The 22,068-nt window shown below is 33.0% G+C and overlaps 1 protein-coding gene across 1 annotated transcript in view; it reads left to right on the forward strand.

Moving 5' to 3' along the window:
- The first annotated feature begins 3,348 nt into the window (after window positions 1-3,348).
- LOC132548104 (paxillin-like) overlaps window positions 3,349-22,068 on the forward strand; it is a 69,957-nt gene continuing 51,237 nt past the window's right edge. Inside the window, exon 1 of the mRNA XM_060211930.1 lies at window positions 3,349-3,764. Within this exon, the coding sequence (XP_060067913.1) occupies window positions 3,728-3,764 (37 nt within the window). The 5' untranslated portion in view covers window positions 3,349-3,727. The remainder of the gene's footprint in view (window positions 3,765-22,068) is intronic.

Genomic DNA, 22,068 nt, shown 5'->3' on the forward strand with positions numbered 1-22,068 from the left:
CAGACTACAACGGGGACTGAGCCAACAAACAGCGTGTAGACCACAAAAAGGGCTTAAACTATCAAAAGCGCTGTGATAAGAAAATGTGCTTCTCAACACAAGAAAGAAGGTTGAGACGGTAAAGAGAGCGAGGAAATTTGGTATGGCTTAAAACAACCTTTAACAAATCAAGATGAGGTTAACTAACAAATGACTCTGATAATCTATTTGTCGTCCGTTCAGCATTAACATAACCAAAAGTCACATGCTGGTGTGAATGGCTTTCAAGTACTTTTAAGGTCATGGTGGATAAATGTATTAAAATGTTTAAACAACTTCTGCTGGTTACCAAAAGACTTTCGACTTTGAACTTGAACCACCTTCAATGGCACATGGGTCAGATCTATCAGTGCGTTCAGTGTGTGCTTGTCCCACGTTTGGATAAGGGGCCATCAAGTTTGTCTAAATTCACCCTATACCTTCGAGAAACGGCGTTACATTGATTCGGATCAGATAATTAGTCGACCTCAGCCGCTGAGAACAAATCTACAACGATTACCACTATATTCCATGACTGTCGTTAATGTATAAACAACATACTCTATAGATATGTGTTGTACTGAAAATTCTGTACTAGAATTAATCCTTCATTACTGCATATATAAGTAAAACATAATAAACATAGAGACGTGTATAAATGTAGATTTACAAATTTGTCAGAAATATTACTGTATTTGTAAAAATTGAATACACCTTTAAAATCTTACGATACGTAATCGACAGTATAATACATGTTATCACATAATCCGGCTGTATACAGAGATGGAAATATTCCATGTAATAATTTGTACCTAATACTATTGCTGATTATTCTGGCAATAAAATATGTTTTAACAGAGAAAAAAAATTGTAGAACAGAAGCTAGCGCCATTTTTGTAGAAGAGGGAACCATCTAAACGTACAGGTAAACTTCATATGGATAAGTATCAATATTGAAAGTGTCCCTATTCTGTTGTCTCAGTACGCAGATGATACATCTTTAATTCTTGACGAATCAGGAAAAGACTTAAAAGAATAAATATTTCAGCTTAAGAATTAGCCAAAGTGTCTAGTTTAAAGATAAATATTGATAAACCCGAAGGTATGGATTCGGAACAAAAAATACAGCAGCAGATGTTTTTTTACCTGAACTCAATTTACACTGGGGTGGAGAAAGATCTGTATTGTTAGTAGAATTAAGTGTGAATATGCTTGAAATCTCAAAGTTAATTTTTGATAAAGAAATCACCAAATTAAAATCCCTAATAGAAAATAATGATTTGATGAAAGGCGCGGATACTGACCTATTTCACTCATTAGATGTATTTATTGAGAAATATAGAGCAACCACTAATTTTTTAGTATCTTGATATTGTCTCAGCTGTAAAAAAATATATATTTCCTCATACAATATACATAGCATAATTAACATAACTTACCCTTACATACCAATTAATCTATAACTCTTCTTCAGAGACAAAAAAAAATTTAAATTATTCTGTAATCTTTTAAATAAATCGGAACTGATTCCGTCAGGCACCAAAAATAAACACATTGTTAAATAATATTGACCACTTATCATGGACTAGATATTACTGAAAGCCATTCTAGGTGACAAACAGTACAAAACGTCAATGGTTCCTGCATAGAGTAATTCACCATATCTTGGTTACTAATTCTTTCCTTTTCAAGTTAAGAATAGTTATCTCCCCTGCCTGAGTTTTCTGTAATACCGAACTGAGACAAGTACTCATCTTTTATGGGAGTGTCAGGAAGTTCAAAACTTACTTCCGGAGTGCCTCGAAATATTGTTTGAAGCCATATTAATCTCATTCTCGGTAAAACAAAAAATCCTTCATTTTTGACTTCCTGTATCGAACCTCTTTCCCAGTAATCGTGTTGACAAACGAAATTGTCATAATCATAAAACGGCATTTTTACAGGATGAGACACTTTCACAACTCAGTGATAGAAATGATCTCATAAACACAACCATAGATAATCATCCAGAGATATATTGTAAATGATAAAGAGGACTAAGAAAACAAAAGATTTGTAAACGAATATTCAAAATGGGAAAAAATACTTTACTTATAGCCATTTATGATAAAAAGTTAATTTTCCACAATATAGTCCTAATTTTTACTAAAAACTTCATTTAAGCCCCTGTCCGACCCGAAAAAAAACCCAGGTAGATATCAAATACATGTTATAAATATACGACAGACTATCAAATTTCATAATACCTCCTTTTTAAAAAGTCTGCCTTCTGGTCCCGGTCATTCTCTCTCTCTCTCTCCCCGCCCCTCCGCCCCTCCCCCCCCCCCCCTTCTCTCTCTCTCTCTCTGATGATGATGATGATGATGATGTGAGTGAGTGAATATATGTGTACTTGTGGTGTGTAATATCTTTTAAAAAATCCACATTGACACAGTTATTGAAGAGATGGAAGAATGGAAGCACCAGAGAGAAGGAAAATAGCAAGGAGCTGATTGGGAACAGCGAAAGATGGCGGATGTTACGAAATAGACTCAACTTCTTGGGTTATCAGCCGAGGGAAACGGCAAGACCAATCATTGTAGTCTTGGACAGCCTAGGTACAAAGAAAGCGCTATTTAGAAACACCTGCCATTTGATGAACTAGCCATTTTCCAAAGCTCACATCTGGTATGATCATCTTACAAGACACCAAAATGAGGACGAAAAGTAAAGATGAAGCAAAACGAAAACAGGACATTCGAGACGGATAATGGATTTGTTTACAGGGTCCGTGGACTACCCTGAAAAAGGCAGATTAAACGTATACGTGTACTATAGATTATATCATTTTAATAAAAAGACAGAAAAGCTTGAAAAATATGCTATTAAGTGAAAACTATATATATAGGCCCAATATACAATCAACTATGATCTTTGTGTAATATCTAGGCACGGACTTGGAATAGATTTATTTTAGTCCGTGATCTAGATCTTTGATTCATTGAAATAGTTTATACGTCATGAATTTACGTAGTTGAATTAATACTATTATTAGTTGCCTTGTATTGGCGCTTTGAAATGTACAGATAAGTTATCTCATTTTCCAAGTAGTATAATTTGCAGAAGTGTTGATAAGATGTTTGAGGCAGTGTGTGCTACTCGTCAGCCAACTTGTGCGCACGCGAGTTCGAGAAAGTCGCAATCGAACGCACCTGGTAACCTTTACGGGATCCTCGATCCCAGGCGTCGTTGTTGACACATCGAAATAACTGCACAAGTTTATTATGTGCGTTGATTGTATTTATTGCATGTATGGGACTATTCAATTGGCATCATTTTTTTGTTTTCAATTTATTGAAAAGTCTTCAGAAATGCTTGAAAAAATACAATCCACTAAAATGTGAACCTACAATGGGAGCGAGACTGTTTGCGAGTTGACAAACATGGCGGCCGAGAGTGATAAGTGCGACTTCCTCTGAGGTTAGCTGTGGTCGACTTGCGGAGTCAGAAAACTACTCGTCTCTAGGGCTTGCTACTTAGACGCTATTTCCCAAAAGTCTAATCAGGAGTGGAGATAAGATTCAGACACCGCAGGAGTAGACAGCATCACGCATGTCCTACCCTGTCTCCCCCTCACAGAAGGACGATCATCAACTGAACCGGAAGTAACATTACACATTTTTTGTCAGTTTTCGACAGCGGCCCTATCTCCCGTCAAGATAACCATTTCATGCAAAACTACACGCAGAGAGTAATGGAAGATTTAGGTAAGTCAAATTTATCACACATTAAAGTTAACAATGAACTGAAGTTACAGGCGAGGTCACTCTGAGTGCGATAAATTTTGGTCATTACAACCATTTGGTAGTTGGATATTTCCAAAACTTTTAACACCCATTGCCTCTGTTGACAGGTGTGGTGTGCATACAGCAAACACAATTTAGTTAGCGGGGTGCCAGTATTAAGTCGGTATTCTTAATTGGCATAATTACACGTGGCTCACCAAAACTGAACTGAAAAAGTTTACTAGTTGAACTTCATTTACCTAAAAGTTGATGTTCAATTGTTGAAATGAAATAGATAATCATACCTAGTCCAACATGACTTAAAGAGAAGTTGGTCCATTCTCAGTGAAAATAATGAATTTATCCCCTGTATGATTTTCTAAGAACAATGGAACAAATGTAAGATATATGTAACAAGTCTGAGTACAGGTTGAGAGGTTTGGCAGGTACAGGTTGGAATGGGTATGATTTGTCCAGTTTCTGATGAAATCCATTGCTGAATCTCAACCCCATCCCCCATCCACCTTCTTAAGGAACTGAACTGACATTTGTTATGATAACATAATTTCTCTATTTTCGAAGGCTGTAAAGGTATCAGATGCAGTTGTAGTTAAATGCTGTCTGTGATGATATCTAAGTAAAGCAATGGTGGCCAATCAAAATTTTGTTTGGCGTTTAGCTGATACCCCAGATACATTTTAATACATTTGGTATTTCTGTGGCCTAAAAATTGTCATTGATTTGGTTTCGTTGACATGATTTACTTACTTGCCTGACGTATAATTAATTTAGTACTTTTCACATCATCTGCTCACCAACAGAATTTGTTGATAAATGATACAGCAAAGAGATGCTTTTACTTTTCGGTAGGGCAGTGTCTGAAACCACATTGTGTTGGCTCAAGCATATAAATTGTTTTATAGGGGTAGTCTGACAAGTTAGGATTTCATAAGATTCTATTTGAAGAATATTGTACAAAGCTTTCTTCTTATGTTCTTACAGAAACCATAATCCTCTATTTACCATTTAAATAAACATATGATATTTGATTAAAAAAAATGCCTAGCTAGGTTGATTTACAAACCTTCCTGTTTAAATCAACAGAAAATAAGCCTAATGAAGTAATAAAATTGCAACCAAGCAGAAATTAAGTGAACATTCAATACGCTGCATAAAACCTATGATCCTTTGATGTAGTGATGCTTCAGTTCTGGATTTCCTGATGTGCTATATTTAGACAGTTAAAATGATATTGGCAAACTGACCACAGGTGAGATACTTTGATGCTTAATTTTAAAAGTCTTTAGAATGAATTCTCAAAAGGTACAGAATAACCAGAAAATTTTGCAGCACAGGCAGAATATCCCTTTAAACTCTGAAATGATTGTTTTATTATTTTATTGGCTAGAGATTCGCTAAGAATTCTGCATCTCTGGCTACATGAAAAAAAACCCCACTGGTATGGCCAACCTCAGTATGCATGGTAGATACAGCACCAGTAATGTTTATTTGAAGTGGTACTATAAATTGCCATTAAATCTGGTATAATACCTCATATTGAGTAAACAAACAAAAAAATGTGCTGTACGGGTAAATTTGGGTATTTTCACAGAGTCCACAGTTGAAGCTACTTTTTCTTTATTAAAAAGTGTATTACCCATTTTGTCACTCCAAAAATGAAAAGAAAATTTGCAATATTTTAACAATTTTGAAGAAATTTCCCCAATTTCCATATTTAAAGGGATATAGACATCTGTTATATTCAGGTTAAAATAAACAAACAAAAACAAGAAATAACAGGGATCCCAGGAATCAGTGCAAGGATAGATAAGAGCAAGTATATTTTAATGTTACCAGTAAGTGTTGTCTGCTTGACAAGTAGGTAAATTCCATATAATGTCATATCCTCCAAATGAGAACTGAGGTACTGACATAGAAATATAAAAGACGCAATAATAAATCTTCATATGTCTGTATTGGTCCATTTACTAGTATATGTCATGATGAGAACATGAACACTGATAATTCAGTGAGACAGATGGGATGAGTTGACTAGAAAATCATTTTAAAAACCTTGCTTTGTATCAATCAAGATTTAAGAGATTTAGCATCTGGTACTTCAATCTATTAGATACATACTGTGAATTATTTTGAATGCAATACTCCTTCTGTAAGTGTTTATTAAATTAGTTGAAGCCAGACATTAGAAATGTACTTTAATATTTCAAGCATGTCAGGGGCCACTTTTAATTTCTTCAATCTGTATGTTACTGGTGAATTACGTTTTGTTTGTTGTGATGCCAAACCCCTGTTTAAACAATAGAACATTACTGGATTTTAACTGACATTTTATATTAGTACAGCTAATGTTTGGCATCATGATTTAAAATGCAGAAAGAAAAATGATTTATTCACAATTACAAGCATGTATCACATTGTGTAAATGATGTGTTAAGGAAGTATGTATTTATTTCCTCTGTAGCTATAAACTGGCTTGTATGGTCAGGATAATGTGTGCATTCACTAGATGATAAAATGATGGATATATATGATTACAGTCTATTGAAGTTCACTGAAGGTGAAGCTACATGCCATTATTTAACAATAAAATTTATCAGTTGTTTAGTAATTTGATGGCACATGGTTATTTAACAGTAGCTGTGTCTGTGTGTGTGACGAGCCATACATGTTAATACATAATTTACATACATAATTTGATTATACTTTCTACAAGCATTGTTATGTTTTATGTGATAACTTCAAAATCAATTTGTTCTTTTTTCTTTCTTTTGGTAATGATTGATGATATGAATGTTCAAGTTCAGTTATCAGTTTATCAAAAGTGTACCCATAACAATAATCTTTGTATACTATTATAAGTGTTTGTTTATGTGTCATGTAAGTAACATATGACTCCTGACACATGAGGTGGTTTTTGCTCTCTTTATTTCTAAATATACCGTTCATATTTCTAAACCGGTTCAGTTTTAAAGTGCAAACATCAGGCATAATGTAAAAGAAACTATGGGTTAGTTAAAAAAGTAGCACAAAATTAATGAAATTAAACAGCCTGCCCCCTGTCTACCAGTAATATGATAAAATAGCAAGACCAAGGATAGAATTTTGTACTAAAAATTGTTCAAGAATGATTATTTCTTGTTAAATAGTAAGAAAAAATTTAAAATAGTGTATAACATTGCAGTGTTGAAACACATGAGCATAAATCACATTCTTCTGATACTATGTTGATCATTTGATTGGGTCATGGACTTTCTGAAGAATAATATGTAAAAATATTGTTTCTTGTTGCTTGTGTTATTAGCAAGTTCATATTTAGAATAGCTTTAACTTCCTTAATTTTTTTATAATATTCTAAAAGAGAAGACAAAATATTTTCTACATATTCTCACATTCGAAATAGAAATGAAATATGGACAAGTATGCTGTTAGCATGCACAGAGTTTACAAGGTTATCGCCCCTGTATGGCCTATCACACACACAGCGGCAAAGAAGACTCGTCATATTACGATACTGTGACGACCAGGTAGACCATCCATCATAACGCCTGGTAAACCAACACCCCGCCTGACAGGCCATCTTCTCTCCTAGGATACATAACAATAGATCTGCCGGCCACTGAAACACTTAGACACAATAACAAAGAATACGGTAAATGTTCGTGCTCATTTATTTGTCTTTATCATGTAAAGAGTATTAATAAATGCAATATTCAGGTTATGATAGCTTAGTATATATTCATTATAGGAGAATATTGATTAAATACCATAAGAAGACCAAGCTTTTCTGCATAACAAAGCATAAAATTCAGGTTATTTATTGTGGGATTAAGCAGAGAGAAGGTAATAAGCTACTTTAAGCATTATGTTAGAGAGTTGGAATGACTTTCTGGTAGAGGTGTCAAGCTCATTACTGTTAGAATATTAAGTATTGCAGGTCTTAAGACAGAAACATCATCAGTATGCAAGCAAAACATTATATATGATTATTATTAGGAGATTGCATTAAAAGGTACTGGAGATCTGATACCTGAATGTTTAGAGCTGCCAATAAGAGATCAGGTGTCTGTTCTAAACCTGACATCTTTATTATTGTTATAATACTTGTTGATCTTTTTATTTTACATTGTACATTCCAAAAGTCCAATACATAATCTAGCAATATTTTTTAAATAATGACCTAGTCTGGTTTTTTTCCAGATTTAGGAGTGTTATTACATTGCACAATTTAATACTGAAACTTCATCATTTATGAAAAAAATACAAAGATTTCCATGCAACATGGTTTAATGAATTAAATTGATATTATAATCAGAAAAAAAAAATCATTTTTTTTTTTACAATATTATTGTTTAGTCTACTTATTTATGTAGATCAACATTGTATGGTATTTACGATAGAGATTTACATGTTATGGAGTAATATTGATAGACGGTAATATAACAAGGTGTCAGAGTTCCTGCAGGAACAATCTTATTCATTGATGATACTATTTAGTTTCTACTCTCAGTGTTTAGAAAAAACTGACAGAGGAAACATTTTATTGAGAACAATCTACACAAAAGGCCAACATACAGAATCTTTCCTTCATTCTTGGAGACTGGATGTCTAGTACTTATCTAACAGTTGTCAAACTTGTTGAAGATATTTGAAAAAAAATGATTACAGACTTAAAAAAGCACACTAGTATTTAAACTGACATTTTGTGTTGGGTCCTGTTTATGCAGTTGTGTGGCTACATGATAGTTTTAATGTGAGGATTCGATGAGTTGATTGCAAAATTTTGTGCAGATAAGAGAACTATTTGAAGACTTGTGCTATATCTGCTACCATCTTGGGTAAGTCTAATGATATTTCTATCAGTACACCAGGTGTTTTCAGTAATCACTTTCACACATTTGAGTTAGACCCATTTCTCTGAGTTTCATATTTTAGTTGAGATGTTTCAGAAAAATATGTATACAGCACCTAATGTGAGGCTGAAATTAACACAGCCAGTAAACCATCTACATCTCAGGTGAAGGTCTGAGGTGTTTGGGTCAATCCCTTCAAAGGGCTGGTTTGTATATAAATTACCTGTGCTTTTGTGGTTGTATTCAGGTAAGACATTTCACCCAAATACTTTCCACTGCAAAAGGTTCATTGAGGTATACCTAGCCCCAGCTGATACAGGGAGGCCCACCTGATAATGACCCGGCTGTCAGCGGTGGTAGGATAAACAGTGGGAATAAGAAATGACAACACATGAAAATTCTGTCATGACTTTTATTTAATGTCCCTGAGCTTCATAATTGAGGTCAAAATGTCTGAATGCAATTACTTTGTACAATATAGCAATGTTAGTATCTGTATATAGTGTACAAATAATCAAAAACATCATTATGAATTAATTTGATATCAAACTGGTCTGATTTTTAGCTTTCCTCATGATACATTGGTCGCATAATGAAAATATCCAAGATAATTTATATTTCATTTTACAAGTCAATAAACGATTTAAGGATATGATGAAATACTCTAGTGAGTTTGGGTTTTATATGTAGATTTATGGCTTTACCATAATTGGTAGGTCCAGTAACATTTAAGAATTCAGGCAAAGTATTACCATATCATATATCTATAAGCCAGATTCAGTCATTGCTATCAATGGTGTGAATTATGCAGTGTACCCTAATTTCCACATATGCGATTCCGTTTTATTGACCTATTCACAGGAGATGATGTGGTTTTGATTAAACACTTTCAATAGCCCTGACATTATATCTAGTTTGGCATTGGGCTACTAGAATTGTGAACTACTGAATTAAATTTTATCCGATAAAGCTTATTTAAATATTTCACTGAAATCCTGAACAGTTGTGTTTGTATTGGCGAAGGTGTTAAAAAGTTGGTATTCCTTGTGAGCACACCTGTTGACACCTGTGAGGGTAGGTACCATTGACCCTCAGGTGTGTAATACCCTTGCATGTCTCAGTGACAGTGACCCAGCTGTCAAATACATATTGCCCTATATCAGGTAATGTGGGGTGTGGGCACATGATCAGGCAAGGTGCGGTAAAGGTCCTGTTGTCAGATTTCTGAGCATAGTTACTATTAACTATATTGTTAGAATCCAAATTTTTGCCAAAAGTTGAAAGAAAATTTCAGATTACAGTAAAAAGCTTCACTTTAATAAACTAACATTGACATTATATATCAATTACTTTCATTCACATCAGCATTTAGTGACAAATTTTGTTTATTATACCAACAACTTTCAGTTAGACAGAAATAGTGACTGTTTCTTTCTGTGATATCAGTGAATTTCAGTAAGACAGGAATAGTGACTGTTTCTGTGTGATATCAGTGACTTTCAGTTAGACAGGAATAGTGACTGTTTCTGTCTGATATCAGTGACTTTCAGTTAGACAGAAATAGTGACTGTTTCTGTCTGTGATATCAGTGACTTTCAGTAAGACAGAAATAGTGACTGTTTCTGTCTGTGGTATCAGTGACTTTCAGTTAGACAGAAATAGTGACTGTTTCTGTCTGATATCAGTGACTTTCAGTTAGACAGGAATAGTGACTGTTTCTGTCTGTGATATCAGTGACTTTCAGTTAGACAGAAATAGTGACTGTTTCTGTGTGATATCAGTGACTTTCAGTTAGACAGGAATAGTGACTGTTTTTCTGATCAGTGAATTTGTGAATATCACTGTTTCTGTGACTTTCAGTTAGACAGGAATAGTGACAGTCTGTGAATAGTGACTGTTTCTGATATCAGTGACTTTCAGTTCAGGAATAGTGACTGTTTCTGTCTGTGATATCAGTGACTTTCAGTTAGACAGAAATAGTGACTGTTTCTGTGTGATATCAGTGACTTTCAGTTAGACAGGAATAGTGACTGTTTCTGTCTGTGATATCAGTGACTTTCAGTTAGACAGGAATAGTGACTGTTTCTGTCTGATATCAGTGACTTTCAGTTAGACAGGAATAGTGACTGTTTCTGTCTGTGATATCAGTGACTTTCAGTTAGACAGGAATAGTGACTGTTTCTGTCTGTGATATCAGTGACTTTCAGTTAGACAGGAATAGTGACTGTTTCTGTGTGGTATCAGTGACTTTCAGTTAGACAGGAATAGTGACTGTTTCTGTCTGTGATATCAGTGACTTTCAGTTAGACAGGAATAGTGACTGTTTCTGTCTGTGATATCAGTGACTTTCAGTTAGACAGGAATAGTGACTGTTTCTGTGTGGTATCAGTGACTTTCAGTTAGACAGGAATAGTGACTGTTTCTGTCTGTGATATCAGTGACTTTCAGTTAGACAGACAGGAATAGTGACTGTTTCTGTCTGTGGTATCAGTGACTTTCAGTTAGACAGGAATAGTGACTGTTTCTGTCTGTGATATCAGTGACTTTCAGTTAGACAGGAATAGTGACTGTTTCTGACTTTCTGTGACTGTTTCTGTCTGTGATATCAGTGACTTTCAGTTAGACAGGAATAGTGACTGTTTCTGTCTGTGATATCAGTGACTTTCAGTTAGACAGGAATAGTGACTGTTTCTGTCTGTGATATCAGTGACTTTCAGTTAGACAGGAATAGTGACTGTTTCTGTCTGTGATATCAGTGACTTTCAGTTAGACAGGAATAGTGACTTTCAGTTAGACAGGAATGGTGACTGTTTCTGTCTGTGATATCAGTGACTTTCAGTTAGACAGGAATAGTGACTGTTTCTGTCTGTGATATCAGTGACTTTCAGTTAGACAGGAATAGTGACTGTTTCTGTCTGTGATATCAGTGACTTTCAGTTAGACAGGAATAGTGACTGTTTCTGTCTGTGATATCAGTGACTTTCAGTTAGACAGGAATAGTGACTGTTTCTGTCTGTGATATCAGTGACTTTCAGTTAGACAGGAATAGTGACTGTTTCTGTCTGTGATATCAGTGACTTTCAGTTAGACAGGAATAGTGACTGTTTCTGTCTGATATCAGTGACTTTCAGTTAGACAGGAATGGTGACTGTTTCTGTCTGTGATATCAGTGACTTTCAGTTAGACAGGAATGGTGACTGTTTCTGTCTGTGATATCAGTGACTTTCAGTTAGACAGGAATAGTGACTGTTTCTGTCTGTGATATCAGTGACTTTCAGTTAGACAGGAATAGTGACTGTTTCTGTCTGTGATATCAGAGATATTCAGTTCGCCCGTCATAAAGACTGTTTCTGTCTGTGATATCAGTGACTTTCAGTTAGACAGGAATAGTGACTGTTTCTGTCTGTGATATCAGTGACTTTCAGTTAGACAGGAATAGTGACTGTTTCTGTCTGTGATATCAGTGACTTTCAGTTAGACAGGAATGGTGACTGTTTCTGTCTGTGATATCAGTGACTTTCAGTTAGACAGGAATGGTGACTGTTTCTGTCTGTGGTATCAGTGACTTTCAGTTAGACAGGAATAGTGACTGTTTCTGTCTGATATCAGTGACTTTCAGTTAGACAGGAATAGTGACTGTTTCTGTCTGTGATATCAGTGACTTTCAGTTAGACAGGAATGGTGACTAAGGTTAATAAGATTACTAGATTAGATGTCGATATTATTTGAATTAATATGAGATACAGTGATTATTAAATCATACAAGTGTATATTTCTGTAAATTCTCTGTAAATTTAAATACTATTAAGTAGTTTTATGTCCAATAGAACATTTCATTTTCTTTGAAAATGCAACATGTAAATTTGTATTTGCTGTGAAGGAGTCATTACACACACAAAAAAGAATTTTCATTAAGAATCCATGCACTGTTATGTGTTAAAAGGTTGTACACTTGTATGAAGTTATGGCAATAGACTTCCTACATCAGAGAGGTATAATCACTTGATACACTGCTGTAGGGCCTAGATCTCTGGTAGGATTAGTTCTCCTAAAACAGCATCAACATTTTAATTCCGTGATTCATTCGAGACTTCACAGAGAGAGATAAGGCTGACATCAGCTTGTTTGAGTCCAGATCTTTGTTATTTCAATGGAAAAACTGTCAATAAAATTGAATTTGTGAATGAATCATCATCAGCTAACTTTGAGGTAAAGAAATATAGTTCCACCTGAATTAGGAACAAGTTGCTATAGCAGGATTATTTCTTAGTTTATAGTGTAAGGATACAATATTCATAAACAACTTCATGTTAGGGACATATGCATAAGATTTTCAAGAAATCCATGTTAGCACTGTACGTCAATTAAAACATATACCTACCTCTCTTTAATCTGTTTGAATTTCAAGTCATTAGATATGAAATGTAAGGGAGGCAACTCTGATTTATCAAGAACCTCATAGTCAGTGTGTATCAATTTATATCATTGAATGATATTTTGGTTTGTAATCAGTGTGTTTTTAATACTGCTTGTGTATCTAGATCTGTATTTCTCATTTGCACACAAAAACACAAAATGACTTGCCAATAACTTGTAAGCATGAAATGTGAATTCATCTAGTTTTAACATTTTGATGAGAAGAACCTTTCCGCTTCATGAATATTGATTTAAAGCAATGAGACAAGATTGTGTTTGTATTTAGATTGAGGTATTGTTCTCTATGTTCTTCTATTGTAAATTCCATGGATCTAAGTGTAAGACTTTTCTTGACATTTTTTGATTCCACGCTGTCTACAATCCACTCCTGGTGTAGATATATATTGTGAAGGGTTTAACTCTGCTTGTTTGGTACTAGATATGTTTTACCCGCAGACAAACTGAGATATGTTCTTCATTTCAGCTTCTTGACCTTCACCAATATCTCTGTATTTTTTTTCCGTTGGGTTGAGATAAATAGTTTAATCGTTCTGGCATTTTCTGTCTGTATAGTGATGGTAAAGATAGTAGGGTATGACGAACAGGAAAGCTATAGGTTGATCTGATATACAGTTATAGAAAACCTTTAATCCTATCATTCCTCACAGCTGTGCCACTGTTCAACATATGGCAACACTAGCTACCAGCCCCTACGTTTTTGTAAAGAATTGCTCAGCTAAATTCTTAACAAGCATATCTCCCCCTAGTTTGAAACGTCAAATATGATAGGCCATGCAAAATTATAAAACCCAATTTTGTTTAAAATTTTTATATTATAGAGACAGGGGCGAGTCTAAACATATGGCAACATTGGGATATCTTAGAAGGTTAAAAAGTTATATCTGATTGGTGCTAGTATGAGTCAATGCCTGATTTCAGTTTTAAGAAAGTTCTGTATTTAGCTATCAGGCAATGATTTGTTTATGATTAAAAACACTTTGTTTATTGTTGTTAGATCAGGTTAAGTCACAACAAAATATCAAACTTGTAGGATAAACAGAATTTCCATAGTATGTAACCTGGACAGAACAAGAATTTTCATGACTGGAGCTTCCTCAGTAGCTGGAGTCTTCTGTAGTCTGGAACTCTTGAATAACACCTTAATAGCCATACTTGAACAATAGAATTAGCTTATCTGTTTTCTTAATTGTTATAAAATCTGTATACTGGAGCCTGTATATATACTGTAAGGATTGTTTTTTAGAGGATGGCACAAATTCATTAACGATAGAAAACTTTGAAAGTGAAATTTATAGGGATGATAATGCATGTATTTGATTTCAGGACATATGTGAAGAAGAAATCCTGTTAGACTTGCTAACAGCCCTTTCAGTAAGAACTGTTTAGCTAAATACTTGATCTAGTTTGTCTCCCCCTAGTCTGACCGTAAACTTTGAGGGAGAATCAGACACAGATCAAAATTATAAAGCACAATTTTGTTTATGAATTTGATATTTTAGAGACAGAATCCAGTCTTATATCCTGTATATATGTATGTATGGATGGATAAGTGGGTGGGTCTCCTAAATTTGAATCATTGATCAGGAATTCTGTAAAACCCCAATGTTCTAGGAAGTCACATGACATTTCATGATGATGGAGTTCTAATGTAAGAAGTCATACTTTGGGCACTAAGATGTGTACAGACAAAAACATTACACAAAAAGTTCTTTGTACGGTGTTCAAAACTGCTTTATCATGATGAAAGCACAAGAATAAAAATAGAACATAATGAGTTGTTATATCCTTGTCTGTTTTGATCAAACTGAAGATGTTTGTCTATTACAGGGGTTATATATCATTACAGGTGTCAGAACAACATTTTGGTGAAGATGTACAGCGTATCGTGTTTGAAATGATAATGTAAAAAAAAAATCTTTAATTAAAAGATGTTTGAAATGATGTTTTAGTGATCTGCTTCTAAAACATGTTTATCCTTCTGTTAACACAGATGACAATAGATTTGAAATCAAAGTTTACATATTACAATTTTGTTCCATGTGTTAGTGTACGTCAAGTAAAATTACAGCATATCTGATAAATAAAATGACTGGAATGACACACCATGTGAGGGAAACAAAACTGTGCATACAAAAATAAGGGTTGACAGGTGGCGTTGTGATAATGCACTCGTCTTTCACCTAGACGTCCGGAATTTGATTCCTGAAATGGACGTGAAAAGGTATGGGGTCAGTCACCTGCCCAACCATGTGGGTTTTCCCCGGGTACTCCGGTTTCCTGAAACAATAAGACCCCTCAAGGAGTGATCAATGTAAGTTGGAAAAACTTGTTTTGCAATTGTTGTAAAATAAATAAAATCAATGTATTTATGAAACAAGTTTATAGAAATAGTCACTTAATCAAATTTGTGCTGTTATTATGATGTTCCCAGATGAAATTATTGTTTATGTACAACTTCTATCTTGTAGTTTTACCCTCAAACACATAAACAACATGTAGATACCTTGCTGAGGACAAATGAGACACTCCCTAATGTGTCCCATGCAGACCCCCTAACCTAGCCTACTTATTTAGCTCTTAACCTGTATGACTTTCCAAGTCTACTTATCCTTACACTCTTCATGTAGTAAAGGCTTCCTCTCAAAACCGTTTATATATGTTGTTAATTGCAGACATTGGATTATCTTTTTAAAAAAATTGAGGGAACTTTTATATGTTACTAAACTGCCAGTAATATGCAAATATGGGCAGTCTGTTAATTAGGGGGGAATTGGTTTGTTTGTAGATTAATTTTGAATTTTCTACTATTGTATGGTTTGTCTTCTGAAACCTTAAAATTTCATTGATTTTAAAGAAAAGTCACCATTGCTTCCTTTTTATCATGTTTTTACATCAGTTTACCGATCGTGTCCTGTCCTGATGTTGATCCAGGTACAGTACTAGCGTAATTATCATCAATCACGATCCCTAGGATTACCACTGTCACCCTACCTTTGTAACACTTGTCTTAATTACATAGCTATCACTTTAAAAGCTACACTTAAGAGTTTGATGGCAAGGAAGATTTTACAGTTTTGTGAGATTTCAACTAGCTGATAACAGAACTGCTTAAGTAAATAAAGGGAGAGAATTGTATGGGTGATCTAGATCTGCTGTGTAATTTCACAGGTCGTGACCCTAGATCTATCCACCCTTTTTTATGTCTGGACGTATTAATCAACTGATTGTCACACACATGAAATGACAAATTTGTATGACTGTGGCTTTAAGGTTCAAAGGCATTTATACATTTTGATAAATCAAACTTTTAACTTATTTAAACATTTTATTTATGATTTGCTAATAAAGGTATACAAAAGCTTGCCTGATAGATGACAAAGCATTTGTAAAGACTTCAAGGGCAGATGTCATGTAGTGAAATATTAAGAGTAAAATGGGGTAGGTTTGACCTACGACCTGTCAATCTTGTTAGGGGTAATTTGAGGAAGTAGCTGAAGGCTATACTGGTTTTATGTATGAAATAAGATCAAGATGGAAGAATGACTTGGCAACTTTCTCATCATGCATATCAGTAAGGTTTAGGGGGTCCTTTTATCTCTCAGAGATCTGTATTCTTATATAATATATCTACAGAATTTATGAAATGGTGCTCTACAATCCATACCTATATAATGTTCTACAATCCATACCTATATAATGTTCTACAATCCATGCCTATATAATGTTCTACAATCCATACCTATATAATGTTCTACAATCCATACCTATGTAATGTTCTACAATCCATACCTATATAATGTTCTACAATCCATACCTATATAATGTTCTACAATCCATACCTATATAATGTTCTACAATCCATACCTATATAATGTTCTACAATCCATACCTATATAATGTTCTACAATCCATACCTATATAATGTTCTACAATCCATACCTATATAATGTTCTACAATCCATACCTATATAATGTTCTACAATCCATACCTATATAATGTTCTACAATCCATACCTATATAATGTTCTACAATCCATACCTATATAATGTTCTACAATCCATACCTATATAATGTTCTACAATCCATACCTATATAATGTTCTACAATCCATACCTATATAATGTTCTACTATATAATCCATACCTATATAATGTTCTACAATCCATACCTATATAATGTTCTACAATCCATACCTATATAATGTTCTACAATCCATACCTATATAATGTTCTACAATCCATACCTATATAATGTTCTACAATCCATACCTATATAATGTTCTACAATCCATACCTATATAATGTTCTACAATCCATACCTATATAATGTTCTACAATCCATACCTATATAATGTTCTACAATCCATGCCTATATAATGTTCTACAAATACCTATATAATGTTCTACAAATACCTATATAATGTTCTACAATCCATACCTATATAATGTTCTACAATCCATACCTATATAATGTTCTACAATCCATACCTATATAATGTTCTACAATCCATACCTATATAATGTTCTACAATCCATACCTATATAATGTTCTACAATCCATGCCTATATAATGTTCTACAATCCATACCTATATAATGTTCTACAATCCATACCTATATAATAATCTACAATCCATACCTATATAATGTTCTACAATCCATACCTATATAATGTTCTACAATCCATACCTATATAATGTTCTACAATCCATACCTATATAATGTTCTACAATCCATACCTATATAATGTTCTACAATCCATACCTATATAATGTTCTACAATCCATACCTATATAATGTTCTACAATCCATACCTATATAATGTTCTACAATCCATACCTATATAATGTTCTACAATCCATACCTATATAATGTTCTCCAATCCATACCTATATAATGTTCTACAATCCATACCTATATAATGTTCTACAATCCATACCTATATAATGTTCTACAATCCATACCTATATAATGTTCTACAATCCATACCTATATAATGTTCTACAATCCATACCTATATAATGTTCTACAATCCATACCTATATAATGTTCTACAATCCATACCCTATATAATGTTCTACAATCCATACCTATATAATGTTCTACAATCCATACCTATATAATGCTCTACAATCCATACCTATATAATGTTCTACAATCCATACCTATATAATGTTCTACAAATACCTATATAATGTTCTACAATCCATACCTATATAATGTTCTACAATCCATACCTATATAATGTTCTACAATCCATACCTATATAATGTTCTACAATCCATACCTATATAATGTTCTACAATGTTCTACAATCCATACCTATATAATGTTCTACAAATACCTATATAATGTTCTACAATCCATACCTATATAATGTTCTACAATCCATACCTATATAATGTTCTACAAATACCTATATAATGTTCTACAATCCATACCTATATAATGTTCTACAATCCATACCTATATAATGTTCTACAATCCATACCTATATAATGTTCTACAATCCATACCTATATAATGTTCTACAATCCATACCTATATAATGTTCTACAATCCATACCTATATAATGTTCTACAATCCATACCTATATAATGTTCTACAATCCATACCTATATAATGTTCTACAATCCATACCTATGTAATGTTCTACAATCCATACCTATATAATGTTCTACAATCCATACCTATATAATGTTCTACAATCCATACCTATATAATGTTCTACAATCCATACCTATGTAATGTTCTACAATCCATACCTATATAATGTTCTACAATCCATACCTATGTAATGTTCTACAATCCATACCTATATAATGTTCTACAATCCATACCTATATAATGTTCTACAATCCATACCTATATAATGTTCTACAATCCATACCTATATAATGTTCTACAATCCATACCTATATAATGTTCTACAATCCATACCTATATAATGTTCTACAATCCATACCTATATAATGTTCTACAATCCATACCTATATAATGTTCTACAATCCATACCTATATAATGTTCTACAATCCATACCTATATAATGTTCTACAATCCATACCTATATAATGTTCTACAATCCATACCTATATAATGTTCTACAATCCATACCTATATAATGTTCTACAATCCATACCTATATAATGTTCTACAATCCATACCTATATAATGCTCTACAATCCATACCTATATAATGTTCTACAATCCATACCTATATAATGCTCTACAATCCATACCTATATAATGTTATACAATCCATACCTATATAATGTTCTACAATCCATACCTATATAATGTTCTACAATCCATACCTATATAATGTTCTACAATCCATACCTATATAATGTTCTACAATCCATACCTATATAATGTTCTACAATCCATACCTATATAATGTTCTACAATCCATACCTATATAATGTTCTACAATCCATACCTATATAATGTTCTACAATCCATACCTATATAATGTTCTACAATCCATACCTATATAATGTTCTACAATCCATACCTATCCATACCTATATAATGTTCTACAATCCATACCTATCCATACCTATATAATGTTCTACAATCCATACCTATATAATGTTCTACAATCTCCAATCCATACCTATATAATGTTCTACAATCCATACCTATATAATGTTCTACAATCCATACCTATATAATGTTCTACAATCCATACCTATATAATGTTCTACAATCCATACCTATATAATGTTCTACAATCCATACCTATATAATGTTCTACAATCCATACCTATATAATGTTCTACAATCCACCTATATAATGTTCTACAATCCATACCTATATAATGTTCTACAATCCATGCCTATATAATGTTCTACAATCCATACCTATATAATGTTCTACAAATCCTATATAATGTTCTACTATACCTATATAATGTTCTACAATCCATACCTATATAATGTTCTACAATCCATACCTATATAATGTTCTACAATCCATACCTATATAATGTTCTACAAATACCTATATAATGTTCTACAATCCATACCTATATAATGTTCTACAATCCATACCTATATAATGTTCTACAATCCATACCTATATAATGTTCTACAATCCATACCTATATAATGTTCTACAATCCATACCTATATAATGTTCTACAATCCATACCTATATAATGTTCTACAATCCATACCTATATAATGTTCTACAATCCATACCTATATAATGTTCTACAATCCATACCTATATAATGTTCTACAATCCATACCTATATAATGTTCTACAATCCATACCTATATAATGTTCTACAATCCATACCTATATAATGTTCTACAATCGATACCTATATAATGTTCTACAATCCATACCTATATAATGTTCTACAATCCATACCTATATAATGTTCTACAATCCATACCTATATAATGTTCTACAATCCATACCTATATAATGTTCTACAATCCATACCTATATAATGTTCTACAATCCATACCTATATAATGTTCTACAATCCATACCTATATAATGTTCTACAATCCATACCTATATAATGTTCTACAATCCATACCTATATAATGTTCTACAATCCATACCTATATAATGTTCTACAATCCATACCTATATAATGTTCTACAATCCATACCTATATAATGTTCTACAATCCATGCCTATATAATGTTCTACAATCCATGCCTATATAATGTTCTACAATCCATACCTATATAATGTTCTACAATCCATACCTATATAATGTTCTACAATCCATACCTATATAATGTTCTACAATCCATACCTATATAATGTTCTACAATCCATACCTATATAATGTTCTACAATCCATACCTATATAATGTTCTACAATCCATACCTATATAATGTTCTACAATCCATACCTATATAATGTTCTACAATCCATACCTATATAATGTTCTACAATCCATACCTATATAATGTTCTACAATCCATACCTATATAATGTTCTACAATCCATACCTATATAATGTTCTACAATCCATACCTATATAATGTTCTACAAATACCTATATAATGTTCTACAATCCATACCTATATAATGTTCTACAATCCATACCTATATAATGTTCTACAATCCATGCCTATATAATGTTCTACAATCCATACCTATATAATGTTCTACAATCCATACCTATATAATGTTCTACAATCCATACCTATATAATGTTCTACAATCCATACCTATATAATACTCTACAATCCATACCTATATAATGTTCTACAATCCATACCTATATAATGTTCTACAATCCATGCCTATATAATGTTCTACAATCCATACCTATATAATGTTCTACAATCCATACCTATATAATGTTCTACAATCCATACCTATATAATGTTCTACAATCCATACCTATATAATGTTCTACAATCCATACCTATATAATGTTCTCCATACCTATATATGTTCTACAATCCATACCTATATAATGTTCTACAATCCATACCTATATAATGTTCTACAATCCATACCTATATAATGCTCTACAATCCATACCTATATAATGTTCTACAATCCATACCTATATAATGTTCTACAATCCATACCTATATAATGTTCTACAATCCATACCTATATAATGCATACCTATCCATACCTATATAATGTTCTACAATCCATACCTATATAATGTTCTACAATCCATACCTATATAATGTTCTACAATCCATACCTATATAATGTTCTACAATCCATACCTATATAATGTTCTACAATCCATACCTATATAATGTTCTACAATCCATACCTATATAATGTTCTACAAATACCTATATAATGTTCTACAATCCATACCTATATAATGTTCTACAATCCATACCTATCCATACCTATATAATGTTCTACAATCCATACCTATATAATGTTCTACAATCCATACCTATATAATGTTCTACAATCCATACCTATATAATGTTCTACAATCCATACCTATATAATGTTCTACAATCCATACC

Source organism: Ylistrum balloti, unplaced genomic scaffold (genome assembly GCF_031769215.1).
Source record: "Ylistrum balloti isolate Yb309-2 unplaced genomic scaffold, AGI_CSIRO_Ybal_v1 Utg370000, whole genome shotgun sequence".
In the NCBI taxonomy this organism is placed as follows: domain Eukaryota; kingdom Metazoa; phylum Mollusca; class Bivalvia; order Pectinida; family Pectinidae; genus Ylistrum; species Ylistrum balloti.